Here is a 21,337-nt window from a genome sequence, read left to right on the forward strand (position 1 = left end):
AGTTTACAGAATGATCTAAACAAAATTCATGTTCGGTGCACTAAGTGCGCCATGTCTTTGCTTTTAAACAATGCTAAATGTCAGCTTGTGTCATTCATTCACCCATAAACGCTTTCTTGTGAGATCAGTGTATAAATTGGACGGACTATTTCTTGAAAAGGTCCAACACTACAAATACCTCGGGGTCTATTTTTCAGAAAAATTAACATAGAACAGACATATTGAATGCTTAACCTTAAGATTATCTCGTATACTAAAACTTGTTAGACGTAATTTTCATAAAGCCCCTAGAAAGTAAAATAACTTTACATAACAAATGTTCGTCCGGTACTCGAATACGCTTCCCAGGTATGAAACCCATTCATTTAGCTGGCATAGCGCTTCATGCGATAGTGTACCCATGCCATTTCTGTGTTGCGATTTTTCACGGCAGTTTTACTGAAGACCGTTTCGCCATCGAGATGGCTCATTGATGTTAAGTATTTTGTTACTTTCACCACTTGAGCTTAGCTGTTTCAATTTTTTTGTCACATGTTTGTATTCCTCCATATGCCTCCCCCCTCCGCAATAATGCTCTTGTGGTGCTGGCGGTACTTGTATAAATGAAAAAAATAAATAGGTCGGAGGGCATATGGGAGGAATTAACAAATTCTGACTGGCAGCTTACCACTCTCATTGAAAAGGAAAATGTAAAATCATCGCATTATACCGGCGCCAACATATGGGCAGAACAAAGAAGGTCGAGGAAAAACTAAGCTCCACAGAGAAAGCTATAGAAGAAAAATTTAAGGCGTAACGTTAAAAGATAAGAAACGAGCGGGGTGGACCAGAAAGCAAGAGGGAATAGCCGATATTTAGTTCAGATTTGGAGAAAAAAAATGCAGCTCGGCGGGCCACTCGGTTCTCCGAGATAGCAGGTGGACAATTAGAGTTATAGAATGGCTGCCAAAGAAAGGGAAGGGCACTCGAGGGCAGCTTAAAAATAGGTTAGGTGATGAAGTGAACAAATTTGCAGCTGCAACTCGGAATCAGCTTGTGCAAGACTGGAGTACTTGGCAGTTGCTTGAAGAAGTCTTCGTCGTGCAGTGGACGTAAAAATAGGTGGAGGCTGATGATGACGATGGCATCGAAGTACTTGAGCTTCTCATCGGAGTACTTGAGTCAGGTGCAAGAGGAGCCCAGTGCGCAAAATAGAGGTTACACTAAAGAGGTTAGGCTGCCGCGTCCCGACACTAAATTCCGACACACACAAGGATCGTTTTGCGGAATCTACTTTGTGTACACAATTCGGGAAACCCGAAACAATTGACCACGTTGCGTGCCGACGACTTCACTCGCTAAGAAGAAGGGTGCGCGAGGTCCCTATAAACAAGCTTGGTCTCAGCATGTCTTACTTCAGCTGGAAACTTCCACGTTAGCGTGCCACCACATCACTGTTTGCACACTGATTAAACACTTTTATTCTTGATACCAATCGGGCGCCTTTCTGAAAGAATTACCGTCAACATTGATTTATCTTTCGATTTATTTGAGCACGATCGCTTTGTCAGGTTTGAAGACTACGGATGATTACTCTTCCCCTGGTATGTTATTCTAGCTTTTTCTCATCGATTTCCTTCAAAGCGCCCAATTCTTGGCCGATTCCCCCACGGTGAGTACGTGCCGTTTGTGCAGCTTTATTTGTAATTTCGTAATTATCTTTATTTAACCCACGATACGCCAGACAAACGAAGTTCGTGTGTTTACCCTAATAAACGTAGTTTATTCTGCCGCCTCTTGGCGAATGCTGCGTAGTGGGCACGAGCCAGCATTTCGAGAATCCAACAGAGCGGCTATGTGCCAGTAACGTTTAAATACAGCAGTACCTTGGGGTTATTCCACATCGTGTTAAAGAAATTTGGTTTTTGTAGATATCTGAACATTGTGGGGTAGCCCATAATGAGATGGCATACAGACTGGGAAAGGCAGCCCTTATTGGGCCAGTGGGTTTCTTGATTCCAAGCCTTACTTACTCTGCTGGTGGTAACAAGGTTGCGATCGCGACAAAATGAGCTCCTCCTTGCTGCACGGAATTACGTGCATTTAGCGCTCCCCTGGAACGTCCGGTCTTGTCTTTCTCGGCAATGCGAAGTTTCCTTTTCACTATTACAATGTCGTATACCGTAACTAAATCTGCACACGGGTAGGTGTGGGTACGCACTATCAAACCCTCCTGGTTCATGTGGGAATATAGAATCACTGGAGCTCTTATTCTGCCACAAATACAATAAATGATCTGTCTAGAGCAGCCCTTATCGTGTATATATGCATTCTCCTCTGAGAGATTAGCATGTTATCATTTGGGGCAAGTACCCTTGGTTGAGATTGAAAGGAGGTGTGACAGGCAGTACATAAGTACATCATTGTGGCTGGTAGACTCTCATGTTAAGCACATTTACCTCATTATTAACAGTGAATCGCGTAATGTTCATATATACTTCGTCATAATTGGTATGACCAATATTAGGGAAACAGAAACAGAAGATAATTTATATTTACTATTATTAAATGTCAATACTACTGTTCAAAAAATTAACGGGAACCAAGAAGTTCATATTCTGTTTCCACTGAGTACCATGGTCAGCCCTCTCCCACTCGTGGGAACGTGCCAAAATATGAAGGAAAACGCAAAGAAGTAACAATTCAATTTTTCGTGAGTAGCGTGTATTCATGAAATCGTGTGAATTTACCTCTCTGTTACATGATTCTGGAAGCATCCTGGATTTTGCGCTACTTCTGGTGCGTCGAGGATGCCAGGAGCAGCAAAGATCAACCACTTCTCACGCAGATCAAAGGGGTAAGTGCATCATTGGAAAGACGCTCTTCTTCGACAGCAGTGACCGTTCCGCTTTTCTTTAACCATTGCGGTGGGTATCTCTGTCTATCCCGCTGCTGAGCACCTGCTGGTCGCACGTTTCATGTGACCTGCTTTCTGGGAGCTTTAAAGAACTTCGGGTGGTCGAACATAGCCTGGAGAGCTCCCACGGCGTCTCATAGCCACCCGTCTTGCTTTGGCACGTTCCACTTTATATTTTCACATACTCATTTACGATTGTTCAAGGGAGGGGTAATTATAATTCTGGCACGTTTATTTCGAGTAAGTGCCGGCAACACTCTATGGTTGTCCCATTTTCGGCCCCCTTTGGGAGAATCACGATGAACCCCTAGAGAATAACGTTCCCATAGTTAGGACACAAGTGGCGTAAACATGCTTCGCAAGGGTGCACGATAACTTTCCAGGTTATAGTCAGACGTGACAAGCAACTACTCCGTTGAATGGGATTTTCTAGCTCTGGGTTTTTTGCACACGCTCATACGCACGCAATACTATGTTAGCACGGTGCTTGTGGCGTTCCATCGAATCCGACCAGTGTTCCCTCCAATGAGCGACGTCCGCTTTGCCCACCAGGATTCATAAAGTGTTGCGCTGACAATAAAGAGGGGGCCTCCTTGGTTTGTGACTAGGGGTACGTTGTCTGTTTTGTTCGTTCAACAGCGCGTCCGCCTCGACACAGTGGCAGCAACGCTAAGCAGCACTGTTACCTTACAATTTCATGTTTGTTTGTCCGAAGTGTATTTTCTACTTAGATGGAACATTTTCCTTGTTCTCTCTCATTCTCAGACGATGCCAACCTTCCCAACGCTCTCCGCCTGCATGGGCCACTGGGACTGCTGGCAAGCCTCGGTGGCCATGCTGGCTGCCAGGGGGCTAACCCGGCTGCTGCTGTACTTCTGGGCATCAGAAATATACAGAGAGCGGCATCCGGGGACACCACAGACAGCCGAGGCCATCTACGGCTGGTGCTGCAGGATTGTGGCTAACGCCGATCCACTGGCGTCTACTGCGCTCGCCTCCTTGCCCGTACTCGGCCCTTATGAGTACGCGGAGACCCATGCTGTGCTGGCTGCGATCGTCATGGTGGTGACGCTGTGCGTCCTTGCAGCAGCTGCGTACCTGAAGGTCATGGTGGAGAAAGACGATGGGACCGTATGTATTTCTGCAGCATGCTTGTGACCTACAATTATCGCAAATATTCCACTCAATAGTCAAAAAATTATATTATGTCACGTGCAGGGAAACAGTGCATTGTACAACGTAAATACAGGGCAATACTGTAAACATTTTAAGTGTTGTTACTCGTTTTGCAACGGACGGTTCTGTGATATTGAATACTCACTGAGTTCCTATAGCTTACGACAGCATAAACCAATAAAGAATTGTGGAATTACAGGCACATGAGCTTGCTTTCGGTATTGAACCAAGATAATATCCAACATAATCAGGGAAGCACTTGACTTCATTCAACCAAGAAAACCCGCGTGCTTAACGAAGGGATATTCTATAATCGACCAGATGCTTGTCATAAATCAGTCAATTAGGAACACCTGAAGTACACTTAATCTCTGTATATGCCTTTCATTCATTAAGAAACACGACTGGATTCAGTAGAGATATCAGCAGTCATGGAAGCACAGCGCAATCAAAGCGTTCAAGACAGATACTTGAATGTCTTAAGAAATGTCTGCAAAGATTCCGCGGCTGCCTTGGTTCTCCACAAGGAAAGTAGAAAAGATTGCCTTTAAAGAAAGGGGTCTGGGAAGGAGGCACAGTAATGCCATTGCTAAACACTGCATGCTTATATAAGTACTCAAGGTATTAGACAGCGGCGGCTTAGCAGTGAAGATCAATGGCGAATATCTCGGCAATCGTAGCTTAACAGATGACATCGTATTCTTCGGCAACAGTGCGTATCAATTAAAAACATTTCATTTAGTATTTTAATAGAGGCAATGAAAGGGAGGGGTTGAAGAATAATATGCAGGAGCCAAAGGTAATGTTGAACAGCGAGGCAAGGAAACATTTCATGATCGCCAGTCAGCGTTGACGCAGGATGACATTGATGTTGTAGGACAATTACTCTCACGGGATCCTGATATTGAGAAGTAGATTCACAGAAGATTAAAAATGCGTTGGATGCGTACGGAAGGCAACAAAAAATCCTGACTGGCAGCTTACCATTGTCATTGGAAAGAAAAATTTGTAATCATTACGTTATACCGGTGCCAACATATGTGACAGAAAGTCGGACGTTAGCAAAGAAGCTCAAGAAAATCTAAGCTCCGCACGAAGAACGAAGGAACGAAACATGCAAGGCGGAAACAAGACAGGAAACGATCGGCGTGGACCAGAGAGCAAGATGGTATAGCCGACATTTAGTCGACATTAGGAGAAAAAGAATGGAGCTCGGCGGGCCACTGGGTTCTGCTAGATAACCGGTGGACCATTAGAGTTACAGAATGGCTGCCAAAGGAAGGGAAGGGCACTCGAGAGAAGTATTAAAATTGGTTAGGTGATGAAGTGAAGAAATTTGCAGCTGCATCTCGGAATCACTTGTACAAGACCAGAAGTAATTGGCGGTCGTTGGAAGAGGTCTTCGTCCTGCAGTTCACATAAAAATAGGCGCAGGCTGATGATGACGGCGGCATCGAAGTACTTCAGTTTCCCACGGCTGTGCAGTCACGTTTGGAGATTACTGAAGTAAAAGCCATTCATTTGTTGCAGTTCGCAAACTGCATGGGTTGTCGGTTTCGCAACTTATCACGAAGCTTGGCAACGACAGACAGGTAATCATCATCTTCACCGGCATCATCATCATCATCATCATCATCATCATCATAGTTCATCCTAGTTACGCCCACTGCCGCTCTCATACTTCTCCAACTATCCCGGTCATATAATAATCGTGCCCACGTTGTCCCTGCAAACTTCTTAATCTCATCCCCCCCACCTAACAGTATGCCGTCCCCTGCTACGCTTCCCTTCTCTTGGAATCCAGTCCGTAACCCCTAATGACCAATGGTTATCTTTCCCCCCTCCTTGCGCGTCTTGCCCATGCCCATTTCGTTTCTTAATTTCAAATAAGATTTCATTAAGTAGCGTTTGTTCCCTTACCTGATCTGCTTTTTGCTTAACCCTTGACGTTACACCCATCATTCTTTTTTCTATAGCTGGTTACGTCATCCTCAATTTAAGTAGAACCCTTCTCGTAAGCCTCCAGGTTTCTGCCCTGAGGTGAGTACTGGTGTGTCAAAGCTGTTTCACACTTTTCTTTTCAGACATAATGGCAAACTCCTGTTCATGATCTCAGAATGCCTGCCCAACGCATCCCAGCCTTTTGTTATTCTTCTGATTATTTCAGTCTCATTATCCACCTGCGCGGTCACTACCTGCCCTAAGTTGACGTATTCCTTTGCCACTCCCACTGCCTCGCTACCTATCGCAAACTGCTGTTCTGTTCCGAGACGCTTAAACATTACTTTAGTTTCCCGCAGACTACTTTTGAGACCCACCCCTCTCCAGGTCAGTGAGCATGTATTGCAATTGGTCCCCTGAGTTTCTAAGCAAGGAACTATAATCAGCGAATCACAAGTTACTAAGGTATTCTCTGATAACTCTTATCGCCAATTCTTCCCAATCCAGGTCTCGGAATAACTGACGTAAACATGCTGTGAATGGCACTGGAGAGACCGTAGCTCCCTGCCTGACGCCCTTCTTTACTGGGATTTTGTTGCTTTCTTTATTGAGGACTACGGTGGCTTAGGAGCCGAAATGGATATCTTTCAGTTTGTTAACATACGGCTCGTCTACACCCTCATTCTGTAATGCCTGCATGACTGCTGAGGTTTCGACTGAATATTGTCTGATTGATGGAAGAGTAACACAACACATCATTCTATAAGAAAAGTTGCTTATGCCCTAATAATTTCTTGACAGAGTTATTCCTCAAAATTTCGACGATGACAGCACATAGATTTTATGAAACTAGACAGCGCATGTTTTTATCTCGTGTATTAAAAGTTGAAACAATAACAATTTCACTGGCGCGGCTGTGCGCACCCTGCGGGATCGACCAATCAAAGACGCTGCGTTTCCACGACTCACAGAGCGGCGCGCACATCTCGCTTCCTTGTAGCACCACCAGGCTAGCGCTTACGTTAGGGGTCAGGTGCCAGCGGAGCCCAGCAAGCAAAATAGAGGTTACACTAAATAGGTTACGCTGCCGTGACCGGACACTACATTCCGACCCACACAATGATCGTTTGGCCGCATCACCTTTGTGTACACAATCGCACGTCGAACCCGCTAAGAAAAAGGGTGCTCGAGGATACCAAGTTACTGTGCAGCCCGTTATATGTTATTCTAGCTTTTCCTCATCCGTTTTCTTCAAAGCGCCCAATTCTTGGTCGATTCCCCCTAGGTGGGCACGTGCCGTCTGTGCAGATGTTTTTGTAATTTCGTAATTATATTTATTTAACCCGTGATACGCTAGACAACCGGTGTTTGTGTGTTGATTCTTATGAACGTAGTTTAAACTGCCGCCTTTTGGCGAATGCTGCGTAGTGGGCACGAGCCAGCATTTCGAGAATCCAATAGAGCGGCTGTGTGCCACTAACGTTTAGATACAGCAGTACCTTGGGGTTATTGCACATCATGTTAAAGAAATTTGGTTTTTGTAGATAGCTGAACATTGTTGACTAGCCCTTAATCAGATGGCATACAGAATGGCAAAGGCAGCACTTGGTGGGCCAGTGGGTTTCTTTATTCCAAGCCTTACTCTGCTGGTGGTAACAAGGTTGCGATCGCGGCAAATAGTCCTAGGTACAAAAAATGAGCTCCTCCTTGCTGCACCGGATTACGAGCGTTTAGCGTTTCACTCGCAAGGTCCGGCCTTGTCCCTCTAGGCAATGGGAAGTTTCCATTACACTATTACGATGTCGTATACCGCAACTAAACCAACACATGAGTAGACGTGGGTACTCACTATCAAACCTTCCTGGTTCATGTGGGAATGTAGAATCACTGGAGCATTTCCTCTTATTTTGCCGCGAATATAATTCCGAAGGAAACATCTGCCTAGAGCAGCCCTTATCGTGTCTATGCATTCTGCTCGGAGAGATTAACATTTTATCATTTGCGAAGATTTGCGAAGTACCCGTGGTCGAGATTGAAAGGAGTTGTGACAGACAGTACATGAGTACATCATTGCGACTGGTAGACTGTCATGTTAAGCACATTTACGTTATCATTAACAGTGAATCGCGTAATGTTCATATTGTTGCGGGAAGAAAGCAGGCCCACGAGTGTAAAATAACTTATATTTACAAATGATGAATATGGCGTTCAGGCAACCGCCAGACTTCGTCTTTCTCTAGTCCAATTCAACGTCTTCCTTCACTTCACCGTAACATCACCCTCCCGGTGGGGGAGCTCCGTCCCGGTGCAAGTTAAACAGCCTCACTTATTGGGGGGACATAGGGCTTGAGCCTGGTGACGTGAACAACATCACTGGTTAAGTTGGGAGGCACGGAAGGCTGACCGAGTGGGGCGATCTCGTAGGTCACGTCGGACAGTTGGCGTAAGATCTGGTACGGACCAGAAAAACGGGACAGTAATTTTTCCGACAAGCCGACACGACGTGAAGGCGTCCAGAGAAGGACTAGGGAACCAGGTGAAAAATGGTGGTCTCGGTGCCGAAGGTCGTAGCGTCGCTTTTGAGAAGCTTGCGAGACTGTGAGGCGATGACGGGCGACATCTCGGGCCTGGGCGGCTAAGTCAATAGCATCGCGAGCGTAAGCAGTGCTGGGTGACTGTACTGCGGAAGGTAGCAACGTGTCAAAAGGCAAGGTGGGGTCGCGGCCGTACAAAAGGAAAAATGGTGAAAATCCGGCAGTGTCGTGACGGGACGAGTTGTATGCGAAAGTGACGTATGGTAAAGCGACGTCCCAGTCGCGGTGATCGTTGGAAACGTACATGGCGAGCATTTCAGTGAGTGTGCGGTTGAGTCGCTCGGTGAGGCCGTTCGTTTGAGGGTGGTACGCGGTAGCAATCCGATGTTCTGTAGAACAGGAGCGGAGCAGATCATCAACGACCTTCGATAGAAAGTAGCGGCCGCGATCCGTCAGCAACTGGCGAGGGGCGCCGTGGTGCAGGATGACGTCTTTTAGTAAGAAGTCGGCGACATCTGTAGCGCAGCTGGTTGGCAGGGCTCGTGCGATGGCATATCTAGTGGCATAATCGGTTGCTACAGCAATCCATTTGTTTCCTTTGATGGAAATTGGAAACGGACCAAGGAGGTCGAGGCCCACACGGAAGAAGGGCTCTGTAGGTATATCAATGGGTTGAAGCAAACCAGCGGGAGGCATAGCAGGCGTCTTCCGGCGCTGACACAGGTCGCAAGAAGCGACATAACGGCGCACAGAGCGATAAATGCCAGGCCAGAAGAAGCGGCGCCGCAGGTGGTCGTAAGTACGAGTGACGCCCAGATGTCCAGCAGTAGGAGCGTCATGAAGTTGCTGGAGCACGGTGAGTCGAAGGTGCTTGGGGACGACTAGGAGGAGCTCCGGGCCGTCAGGACGAACGCTACGACGGTATAAAGTTCCATCGCGCAAGGTGAACATCCGAAGGGACGGGTCATTGGGCGAGGAGCTTAGGCGTTCCATAAGTGTTCGAAGAACAGGATCCTTGCGCTGCTCGTCGCCAATGTGGAGGAAGCCGGAGAGGGACAGAATACTGATGTCCGAGTCTGCATCGGTATCGTCCGGTTGATCCACGGGATTGCGGGACAGGCAGTCAGCGTCTTTATGCAGGCGTCCTGACTTATATATAACAGAAAATGTATATTCTTGTAGGCGCAATGCCCAACGTGCAAGTCGTCCAGTTGGGTCCTTCAAAGAGGAGAGCCAGCAGAGGGCGTGATGGTCGGTGACAACGCAGAAGCTCCGACCGAAAAGGTACGGGCGAAATTTCGCGACCGCCCATACGAGCGCGAGACATTCTCTCTCAGTAATGGAGTAATTTCGCTCGGGCGTGGAAAGGCGGCGGCTAGCGTAAGCGATGACACGGTCTTGGCCCTGTTGACGCTGAGCGAGGACAGCGCCGATGCCATGACCACTCGCGTCAGTTCGTACTTCAGTGGGCGCAGAAGGGTCAAAGTGGGAGAGAATCGGGGAAGTGGTAAGCCGCTCAATCAGGGTAGAGAAGGCTTTCTCCTGTAGCGGTCCCCAAGAGAAAGAGGCGTCTTTCTTAAGAAGGTCAGTGAGAGGGTGAGCGATGTCCGCAAAATTTTTCACAAATCGCCGAAAATAAGAGCATAAGCCCAGAAAACTACGGACATCGTTCGTTGAACAAGGTACAGGAAAATTTCGCACGGCGTGAACTTTCTGTGGATCAGGTTGGATTCCGGCGGCGTTGACGAGATGACCAAGCATGTTAATTTCACGGCGACCGAAATGGCACTTGGAGGAGTTTAGCTGAAGGCCAGCCCTGCGAAACACGGAGAGTATGGTTGTGAGGCGCCGCAGGTGGCTCTCAAAGTTCGGCGAAAACACAATCACATCGTCGAGGTAACACAGGCATGTAGACCACTTCAAGCCGCGCAAGAGAGAGTCCATCATGCGCTCGAATGTAGCTGGCGCATTGCATAATCCAAAGGGCATGACTTTAAATTGGTACAGACCGTCCGGTGTGACAAAGGCGGTTTTCTCGCGGTCCATCTCATCGACGCTAATCTGCCAATAGCCGGAGCGGAGGTCAATTGATGAAAAGTATTGGGATCCGTGAAGGCAGTCAAGAGCGTCATCAATGCGAGGCAAGGGATAAACATCCTTCTTTGTTATCCGGTTGAGGTGACGGTAGTCAACGCAGAAGCGCCACGAGTTATCTTTTTTCTTTACTAAGACAACCGGTGATGCCCACGGGCTACTGGAGGGTTCAATGATGTCCTTGTCCATCATCCTGTCTACTTCTTTCTGTATGATGGCCCTTTCTGTTGCCGAGACACGATATGGCCGCCTATGAATGGGGCTGGCGTCACCGGTGTTGATGCGATGCGTGACAACAGATGTCTGGCCAAGTGGACGGTCGTCCAAATCAAAGATGTCCCGATAAGGTGACAGGAGATGACGAAGAGCTGTTGTTTGCTCGGAAGGAAGGTCGGGGGCGATCATCTTAGAAACATCGTCCGCAGGCGTCGAGTACGAAGGAGGGGATGACAAAGGTCCGTTCGTACTGAGGAAGGATTCAGAGGTCAAAAAAGAAATCTGAAATTCTTCCAAAGGAGTGATATGCGCTATGGCGATACCGTGTGGCAAAACATGTGACGAGAACCCAAAATTGAGGATGGGCACGCGAGCGCAGTTTTCGCGGATCCGAATTAAGGTGCTCGGTAGGGCAATATTACGCGACAAAACCAGGTCAGTAAGCGGCGACAGGACGTACTCGCCATCAGGTACGGGAGGACAGGGCGTCAGCAGGACATTTGTAGCAGCCTGTGGAGACAGCCTTGCAAATTCAGCAGCACATAAGCGGTGTGGAGCACAAGTGGTTGCGTCGGCAGGAAGCGGCAGGTCCAACTGTACAACACCTGCGGAGCAGTCAATTTGGGCAGAGTGTTTCGAAAGGAAGTCGAGGCCGAGAATTAGGTCGTGTGGGCAGTGTTCAAGGACGATAAATAGAACAACGGTATAATGGCCCCCAATGGTCACACGTGCTGTGCACATTCCAAGGACAGGTGACGTACTCCCATCGGCGACTCGCACGGTGCACGGTACGGCGGGGGTCAGAACCTTTTTGAGCCGGCGGCGGAGAGCAGCGCTCATAACTGAGAGCTGCGCTCCTGTATCAACGAGAGATCTAACAGGAACGCCATCGACTTCAATGTCCAGCAGGTTTCCACATGTAGGCAGGGTCAATAGAGGATTTGTGGGCCGGGTCGGAGTTGCAGCTTCACCTCCGGGAGCTGCACCGCCTAGTTTCCCGAAGCGAAGCGACCGGTTGCAGAAGGGGACGAAGAGCGGTGAACGAGAGGCGAACGGGACCTACGACCTTGCGGAGACGGGGATCGGCTGGATCTTGGTGGAGCACTGTCGGCGTTGATGTTCCTAGTCGGCGTATAGGGCGAGAAAGTGCGATTGTCGGGTACTTGGCTGTAGTGACTCGGAGACGACCACCGAGGAGGCGACGACCAGTGGTTGCGGCAATGACGGGCGATGTGTCCAATACCGGAACAATTAAAACAGATGGGTTTATCATCCGCTGTGCGCCATTCAGCTGGGTTGCGACGGAGTGGTGGAAAGCTTTGCGTCCGGGAGCGAGCGGTCGGAGAAATTTGGTAGGTGTTGGTATGGCGGACTGAGCAGAGAGATGGAATGCCCAAACTTGCTATTTCTTCCCGAACGACCGCTTGTATAAGGGAGATAGCGGGTACGCTTTCCCGACAGTCTGAACGAACGGGAGCCGGGGCCATGGCCTCAAGCTCACGGCGAACGATGCGCGTTATTTCTTCCGGTCCTGCGGGCTGAACGAACCGCGGCGGGTCTTCGCAAGAAGATGTCGCGGCGGTATTGGGCAACCGGTCGAAAGTTTGAGTGACGCGGCGGCCCTTCGCTTGTTCGAAGCGCCGGCACTCCTTAATAATTGCATCCACAGTGGCACAATCCTTACACATCAAGAGATTGAAGGCATCGTCTGCAATACCTTTCAATATATGGCCAATCTTGTCTGCCTCGGTCATGTTGTCATCAGCCTTGCGACAGAGGGCCAGCACATCCTGTATGTACACGACATAGGATTCTGTGGACGTCTGAGCGCGGCACGCAAGTTCTTTTTTAGCTGCCAGCTGACGACCGACAGGTCTGCCGAACAGGTCTCGCATTTTTTCTTTGCAAACATCCCAGCTCGTTAGGTCAGCTTCATGTGTGTCATACCATTGCTTCGCAGTTCCCTTCAGATAAAATATTACGTTTGCAAGCATCATTGTAGGATCCCACCTGTTGTTGTCGCACACTCGCTCGTACATCGTAAGCCAGTCCTCGACGTCGACGTTGTCCGTGCCACAAAATGTTCCCGGGTCCCGTGGGTGAGTGAGGATGACCGTGGGCACGGGCTGCCGAGGCGTTGTCGCTTGTGTCGGTTGATTTGCCATTGTGGCAGCAGGTAGATGACGTCCGCTGCGAAGTTCCGTGGTGGTACCCCGCACCTTCCACCAAAATGTTGCGGGAAGAAAGCAGGCCCACGAGTGTAAAATAACTTATATTTACAAATGATGAATATGGCGTTCAGGCAACCGCCAGACTTCGTCTTTCTCTAGTCCAATTCAACGTCTTCCTTCACTTCACCGTAACAATATTATGGCATATCCGTCATAATTGGTGTGACCTTATATTAGTGAAACGGAGAGAGAGAGAGAGAGAAATAACTTTTATTTATGTAGCCGGCAGATTCGTGGGGGGGCCAACTCCGCCTAGATGGCGGCCAGAAGCCCTTGAGCTCTAGCGGCATCCTCGGCCTGCTGGACAGCCAAAAGTTGGTCTTCGGGGGCCGAACTGAGCAACACGGTCTCCCACTGCTTCCGATCCTGAATTTTTTGGCCCTGGCGTGGCGCCCGAGGGCAGGCCCAGATAATGTGATCCAGGTCCGCCCTTTCTTGACAAAGTTTACAATTGGCCGAATATTGGTCTGGGTAATAATGATTGTAAGTCACTGGGTTCGGATATGTATTTGTTTGAAGGAGGCGCCATGCCACCGCCTGCTGCTTATTAAGTGATGGGTGTGCGGGAGGAAAACGCACCCTTCCCAATCTGTAATGATAAGTTATATCCCTGTAGCCAACCATCCGGTCCCCTGTCAGCCCCAACCGCGGCGCCCCGGTGGCTCGGTTTGTGAGTCCTCGAGCCACGGTGTCGGCCGCCTCATTGCCGGGGAGAGAGGAGTGCGCAGGCGCCCAGATGATATGGACAACCCGCTCACCGCGAAAGTTTGCCAGGATACGTTGTGATTCCGGCGAGATGCGTCCCTTTGCGTAATTTAAAATGGCGGTTTTAGAATCACTGACTATTATCGTGGCCAGTGTGGAAGCCATTGCGAGAGCAATGGCCGATTCCTCAGCCACCTCGGCTCTGTTAGTTTTAATAAATCCGCTGACCTTACGCTCACCTTGCGAGTTCACTGCAACGATACACATATTCTGAGTAGTCGTGTACTCTGCCACATCGACGTACACCACGTCCTGAGAGCGTTGGAATCTCCTCTGTATAGCCTTTGCCCTTTCCTCCCGCCTTTCCCTGTGGTGTTCAGGATGCATGTTTTTGGGTAGCGGTGGGATAATAAGCTGCTTTCTTATGTCGTGTGGAATGTCTACTTTAGTGCCATACTGTGATGCGTATGTTACTCTAAGCTTGTTAAGTATGTGTCTGCCAGTAGGTGTTTGTGAGAGTCTTTCATATTGAAACGGAAACAGAAAAAAATTTATATTTACTGTTATTGAAATATGAATAATACAGTTAAATAATTTAACGGCAAGCAAAAAGTTCCGTATTATGTTTCCACTGAGGATTTTGCTCATACACCCACCTCGTGGGAACGTGCGAAAATTTGAAGGAAAACGAGAAGAAGAAGTGACAATTCAATTTTTCATACGTAGCGCGCATTCCTTAAAACATATTGACCTACTTCAGCTACGTTAGTTTGGAAGTTTGGTTATTGCTGCGCTATTTTCAGTGCTCTGAAGAGGCCAGGAGCAGCAAGGACGAACTACATCTGCCAGATATAAACGGGGTAAGTACAACTTTGGGAATACGCGCTTCTTCGACTGTAGTGACCGTTCCGCCTTTCGGTAACCGTTGCGGTGGTTACCTCCGTCTATCCCGCTGTTGAGCAGCTTGTCGTGCGTGACGTGTCACCTGCTTTCTGGGAGCTTTAAAAAAACCTCAGGTGGTCAGGCTTAGCCTGCAGACCTCCCAGGGCGTCTCATAACCACCCGTCTTGCTTTGGCAAGTTCCACCTTATGTTATCACATCCTCATTTACGCTTGTTTAAGGGAGGGGTACTTGTGCAGATGAAATTCTGGCACGTTTTTTAGGAGTACACATCTGTACGCGAGTAAGTACCGGCAACACTCTATGGTTGTCCCACTTTCGGGTCCCTCTTGGAGAATCACTGTGCGCCCCTAGTGCATAACGTTCATTCACTTAGGACACTAGTGGAGTAAACGTGCCTGGCAGGGTTGCACGATAACTTTCCAGGTTATAATCTTACATGTGACAACCAGCTACTCCGTCGAATGGGATTCTCTAGCTCGGTGTTTTTTGCCCGAGCATGTACGCACGCAATACTATGTTAGAACGGTGCATGTGGCGTTGCATTGAACCCAACCAGTGTTCCTCCAATGAGCGACTTCCGCTTTGCCCGCCAGCATTCATAAAGCAGTGCGCTCACAATAAACGGGGGGCCTTCTTCGTTTGAGACTTGGGCTGTTGTCTGTTTTGTTCTTCAAACAGTTCGTGTACCCCGACACAGTGGCAGCAACGCTAAACAGCACTGTTTCCTTAAATTTCATGTTGGTTCGTCCTATGTGTATTTTCTACTTGGATGAAACATTTTCTTTGTTCCATCTAATTCTCAGACGAGGCCACCATTTCCCACGGTCTCCTCGTGTCTGGCCCACTGGGGAAGCAGGGAAGCCTGGGTGGCCACGCTGGTTGCCAGGGGTTCTGCTGCTGCTGTACTTCTGGGCCTCAGAAATCTACCGGCAGCAGCAGCCGGGGATACCCGAGCCAGCGCAGGAGATCTACGGCTGGTGCTGCGCGATAGTGGCCTACGGCGATCCCGTGGCGGCCACTGCGCTGGCCTCCTTGCCGATTTATGGGCCTTACGAGTACAAGGAGGCCCACGCTGTGCTGGCGGCTATTGTCATGGTGGGGACGCTGTGCATAGTTTCAGCAGCGACCTACCTTAAGGTCATGGCGGAGAATGACGAGACCGTATGTATTCCTGCAACATGCTTGCGACCTACATTTGTGGCAAATATTTGCTCAATAGTCAAATAATTATATTATGTCACGTGGATGGAAACAATGCATTGCACAACGTAAATACAAGGTCATTCTGTAAACATTTTAAGTGTTGTTACTCGTTTTGCAACAGACGGTTCTGTGATACTGGATACTGAGTTTCTATAGCTTACGATAGCATAAACCAATAAAGAATTGAGGAATTACAGGCACATGAGCTTGCTTTCGGTATTGAACCAAAATAATTTCCAACCTAATCAGGGAAACACTGGACTCGATTCAACCAAGACAACCCGCGTGCTTAACGAAAGGATATTCTATAATCGACCAGATGCTTGTCATAAATCAGTCAAATGTGAACATTTAAGCACACTTAATCTCTGTATATGACTTTCATTCATTAAGAAACACGACTTGATTCAGTAGAGATATCAGCGGTCATGGAAGCACAGCGCAATCAAGGAGAATTCCAGAAGGAAAGTAGAAGATTGCCATTAAAGAAAGGGGTCTCGGAAGGAGGCACAATATTGTCATTGCTATACACTGCATGCTTATACAAGTACTCAAGGTACCCGACTTCGGTGGCTGAGCAGTGAAGATCAATGGTGAATATATCGGTAACCGTAGCTTAACAGAAGACATGTGTTCTTCGGCAACAGTGCGCATGAATTGAAAACATTTCATTTATTATTTTAACAGAGGAAATGCAAGGGTGGGGTTGAAGAATAATATGCAGGAGACAACGGTAATGTTGAACAGCGAGGCAAGGAAACAAGATTTCATGATCGCCAGTCACCATTGACGCAGGAGCACGTTGATGTAGGACAATTGCTCCCACGGGATCTTGACAATGAGAAGTATATTCACACAACTGTAAATATGCATTGGATATGTACGGGAGGCAGTAAAAAATCCTGAAAAGAAAAATGTGTAATCATTAGGTTATACCGGTGCCAACATATGTGACAGAAAGTTGGACGTTAACAAAGAAGCTCTAGAAAATCTAAGCTGCGCACGAAGAACGAAGGAACGAAACATGCAGGGCGTAACGTTTCAAGACAGGAAACGATCGGTGTGGACCAGAGAGCAAGAGGGGATAGCCGATATTTAGTTGACGTTAGGAGAAAAAGAATGGAGCTCGGCGGCCACTCGGTTCTGCTAGATAACCGGTGGAACATTAGAGTTACAGAATGGCTGCCATAGGAAAGGAATGGCACTCGATGCATGCATAAAAATAGGTTAGGTCATGAAGTAAAGAAATTTGTGGCTGCATCTCGGAATCAGTTTGTACATTAAGAGCGGAGTAATTGGTGCTTGCTGGAAGAGGTCTTCGTCCTGCAGTGGACATAGAAATACCATAGTTTCTCAAGCTGGTGCGGTCACGTTTGAAGGTTACTGTAGTAAAACAGATCCATTTGTTGTTGTCTGAAAACAAACTAGCTGCATGCTTCGTCAGTTTCGACTTAACACGCAGCTTGGCAACGATAGACAGGTCCGTGACATATTTTTGCGTCTAGTAGGTCACCAGTACTATGAGGAGTGCCATAGAGAAGAAACGAGCAATAGATTAGGCGCGCCGTTTGAGGTACTGCGCAATAATTTAGACCAGTTGGGGTTCTTTAGTGTGGACTTGAATCTAAGTATGGGGGTGTTTTCGCAATTGGCCCTGATCGAATTTCGGCCACCCTGGCCCGCATTGTAAACCCATATTGTGAACTTTGCTTTTGTCCGCCTTCGTTCCTTGTCTTTTCCCTATTTCCACCACACTTCCATTCGCCTTTTAGTAATCTGTATAGCGAACATGTTTTCTTTTCCTGTGCTCTCGCTCAACCCAAGGGCTTCAAGGAAGCCAGTGAGGCATAAATTGACCACTGGGCAGATATCACCACATTCCAACAAAACATGCTCCGTTGCTTCCCTAGCTTCCCTAGCTCAGCAAACACTTTGCTCGTTCTTCCTTCTTAATGCGAGTTTTAAGACATCCTGATCTCGCTTCGCAAAGTAGTGAGCTCCGCTTTGAGTTATCATACATCGTTTCTTTCCGGATTTTTTCAGCAGTTACTCATGGCAGGTTTCTTTATCTTTAGACTATCTCAGCCTCTCTGACTTTCCTATTGACGTTCCTTTTCGCTGTGTGGCTCACGATACAGGTCGCATAGTTGATGGAAAAGCTTCGTAGTTCTTTTCCTCCACTGTGCAGCAAAACACTCTGCAGGCCCATTTACTTTCTTCCATATCCTTCAGTCGTTCTTCATATTCAAATTTACAGTGAGCTCACTTCAAAAATTGTCCAGCCTATATCATCCTGCACAGATTCATTTTAGTCTTCCCGTGTGCGAGGGAACCCATCGACCTTCGGATGCCATCGAGTCCTGGGCGCGGGAGGAGGGAGGGAGGGGGTATTCTTTAAGAGTCCACCTAGTGGCCGGTCCGTTTCTGCCGCTGCTGATGTGCTAGGGTAGCTTATCTTCGCCTCTCGCGTACAGCTCCATCCAATGAGCAACGGCCGACATGGACAGTCCACTAGGTTGACTTTTACAGAATACCGCCCTAATTGCACCAATGAAATGAAACAAAGAACCGCATTTGCAAATGTAAGTCCTGGGAACATTACACCTTTTTCACATACCCCGGGGCACCTCGTACCATTTATACGATCTTCATTGCGATCTGTTTAATTATGGCCGCAGTTCTCTTCCCCTTTACTGTTATTTTTACATTGGTGTACATATGTTATTTCCCTTCGTTTATCCATGTACCAAGGTATTTATATTCTTTTACGCGAGGTATTTTCCGGCCCTCTATTGACTGCCTGTTCACTGTTTTCAGCGAATACGAAAAGACCTGATTGTTTAACTCTAAGTGTCAGAGTTTTGTTCTTGGCTTCCAGTCCACAAATACTAGCCAGACAATGCATATAACTTTGCTTGTTAGCTAGCAACACAACGTCGTCCATTGAAAAGAAAGCTGGACGCTGCTGCTCTTCTGCTGCACCCGCCTGTTAATTATTAAACCCGACATTTCTTCCTTCTTGTGCACTTTCTATCCTCAACCTGTTGATCATTAATAGCTGTGGGGATTGCGGGCACTCCTGCTTACGTCCCTTGTTGTTAATAATTTCCTCCTCGCTCCTCGTCCCTTCTGATTCAATGCAAACGGTGTATATCCTAGGCAAATATTTCTCAAGAGCAACATATATAGCTACATATAGTGGTTTCCTTTCTACCCTTGATATACACTGAGTAAGGAAGGACAAATTTGATGCCATTCTTAAGTTATCCTAAATTGTTATTATTCTCAGCCATTGCTTGCAACTCAAATTTATTTTCCTGCCTTGTGAACCTCTACGTTACCGATGTAATTGACAATGGTCTATACGAGTGAATTCTGATTTCTCCCACATAGCTTTATAAATTTATTTTGTTCTACTTTATCGCCAACTGTCTGTATTCGTCTTTCTCTGAAGGTTTTTTTTCCACTGCTTTCGAAAGAGCTTCCTTACTTTTTTCTCCTAGATCATTATTCAGCCTAATGGGAACCTCGAGTAGCCATGTGGCTGTGCGCTTAGGAATTTTCTCTTCGGCTTTCTTCCAGTTGAAATTTGCCATCACCAGCTCCTCTTCCAACTGCTTCTCTTTCATGCTCCTTTTTTCTTCAAATACAGCCTCGTCATTGCATCGGAAATATTCGGCTGTTACGTTTCGGATGAAATTTAATACCGCTTCGTCTAGGATATATTTTTGTATTGTCGTTCCAAAATATTCTAGGTATGACCTTCTTTTTCTAAGGTATTTCTGACAAGCAACGTACACTTTCACATTTTATCTTTGTTTGCACCAGTATTTGAACAATAGGCTTTTTCTCCCGGTATGTTTCCCATTTACTGGCTACTTCATCTTGCGGCAACTGCGCCTTCTTTGCCTGCGTGTGTTATCGGGATGCTTTTTATCGTTCGGCGATCGCATCTGGTATCTGCCTGTTCCACCACCTTTTCGCTTTCTTTTTTCTGTTCCAACGAACGTGTTGTTTTTCTTTACGTATTTCTGTCGTTGTAACGCTTAGTAGCTCACTATATGCCCACTCTTTGCTTGGCCGTTGTCCCAAGTTCTTGGTCGACTCTTGTGACTATATTTGTTATTTGTTCGTTCAGACTTGGATTCGCTATATTGCGCTCTTCGTTTATGGTCACTCCCGATGCTCCTAGTTGCCTCCTCGTGACTCACCATTTCCCTCAACCAGTCACGAATTCCTTGTTTGATCAGACAGACAGTAATGAATTATGAGTTGTCGGTTTCCTACTTGTCTGGGCCCTGTACTCGCGATAAGGAGGTTATGTTGCTCGGAAAGATCTAGCATTCAATCTCTACGTTGTCGATATAGCCATCTAGATCCTGTATCCTTGTTTTTCCTTTCTAACAAACGTGTTGTTTTGCTTTCCGCATTTCTGTCGTTATTACACTTAGAAGCTCAATATATTCCCAAACTTTATTTGGCCATTTGCCAAGCTCTTCCTCGAATCTAGTGACTATATTCGTTATTTTTTGAGCGTCCATATTTGGACTCGCCATTTTTCACTCCTTGCTCTCTTTCCCAACTGCATAACCCACTTTCAGAACGATGCGTTTATGGTCACTTTCTATGCTGCTATACCCTACCCCATCAATAACTATTTGCCTCAAGTTATCATGAATTCCTTCTATCATCCAGTAGTTGATTGCCGGTCTCCCACTTTCCACGTGATCTACCCTTCACACTTAGGCCTTGTATTCACGATAACAAGGTTATGTTGCTCATGCAGGTCTTGCATTGACTTCCCGTTGTAGTCTGTATAGCAATCTAAATCCTGTATGTGGGCATTCATGTCACCTAATAGGATAATTTCGGCGCCATTCCCAAACCCCTAATATCAGCGCTTATGCATTCCACTAACTCTTTATTATTCTCTGTGCAATTATTTCCGGTTAACAAATATGTAACGCAGAGCCAAGTTTTTTTGTCACTCATTGTACCTGATAACCAAAGATGCTCTTTACATTTTGAATTTACTCTTGTCCATTTTGATGGATGAGCATTCCGACTCCCCCACCCTTTCTTTCCGACTTAGTTCTGTTGCACGCTTCCCAAACATAATTCTCAATGACTGGCGGCTCTTGCGAGTGCATGAACAAGTGCTTCACGCTCCGCCGTTCGCTCCAGGCTGTGAAGCGCCAGCCTCCATCATAGTAGCGTGTCGTCAGCTACGGCAGGGCCAGCACTGGCGGCGCCACCATCGAGGCCGCGCCGAGCGGAGCAGGAGGGAAGTGTTTGGCGCTGCTTCGGGAGATTGAAATGTCTTTATTCTCTGGAGAGGTTTTATCTGGGATGGAAGGCCCCGCAATGGGCGTCTTGTGCTGGAGTTTGAGATACAGTAGCGTCGCCTGGTGGCGGCGAGAAACGTTGTCTGGGTAGT

The 21,337-nt window shown here is 47.3% G+C and overlaps 2 protein-coding genes across 7 annotated transcripts in view; one reads left to right on the plus strand and one right to left on the minus strand.

The window, feature by feature from the left end:
- LOC135913566 (zinc finger protein 26-like) overlaps window positions 1-21,337 on the minus strand; it is a 209,300-nt gene that overhangs the window by 66,282 nt on the left and 121,681 nt on the right. The window lies entirely within an intron of this gene.
- The window catches only part of LOC139049608 (uncharacterized), a 61,809-nt gene that overhangs the window by 1,571 nt on the left and 38,901 nt on the right, over window positions 1-21,337 (plus strand). For 2 of the 4 annotated variants that reach the window (XR_011508419.1, XM_070525218.1), the window contains exons 1-4: window positions 632-2,836; window positions 3,662-4,027; window positions 14,597-14,653; window positions 15,501-15,858. Coding sequence is in view for 3 of the 4 variants with exons in the window: in XM_070525218.1 (XP_070381319.1) it covers window positions 2,741-2,836; window positions 3,662-4,027; window positions 14,597-14,653; window positions 15,501-15,833 (852 nt within the window). In the remaining variant the exon portion in view is untranslated. Of the gene's footprint in view, window positions 1-631; window positions 2,837-3,661; window positions 4,028-14,596; window positions 14,654-15,500; window positions 15,859-21,337 lie in introns of those variants that run through there. The other 2 variants (XM_070525219.1, XM_070525220.1) reach the window with 2 other exon arrangements.

The sequence above is a fragment of the Dermacentor albipictus genome, chromosome 9 (assembly GCF_038994185.2).
Source record: "Dermacentor albipictus isolate Rhodes 1998 colony chromosome 9, USDA_Dalb.pri_finalv2, whole genome shotgun sequence".
In the NCBI taxonomy this organism is placed as follows: domain Eukaryota; kingdom Metazoa; phylum Arthropoda; class Arachnida; order Ixodida; family Ixodidae; genus Dermacentor; species Dermacentor albipictus.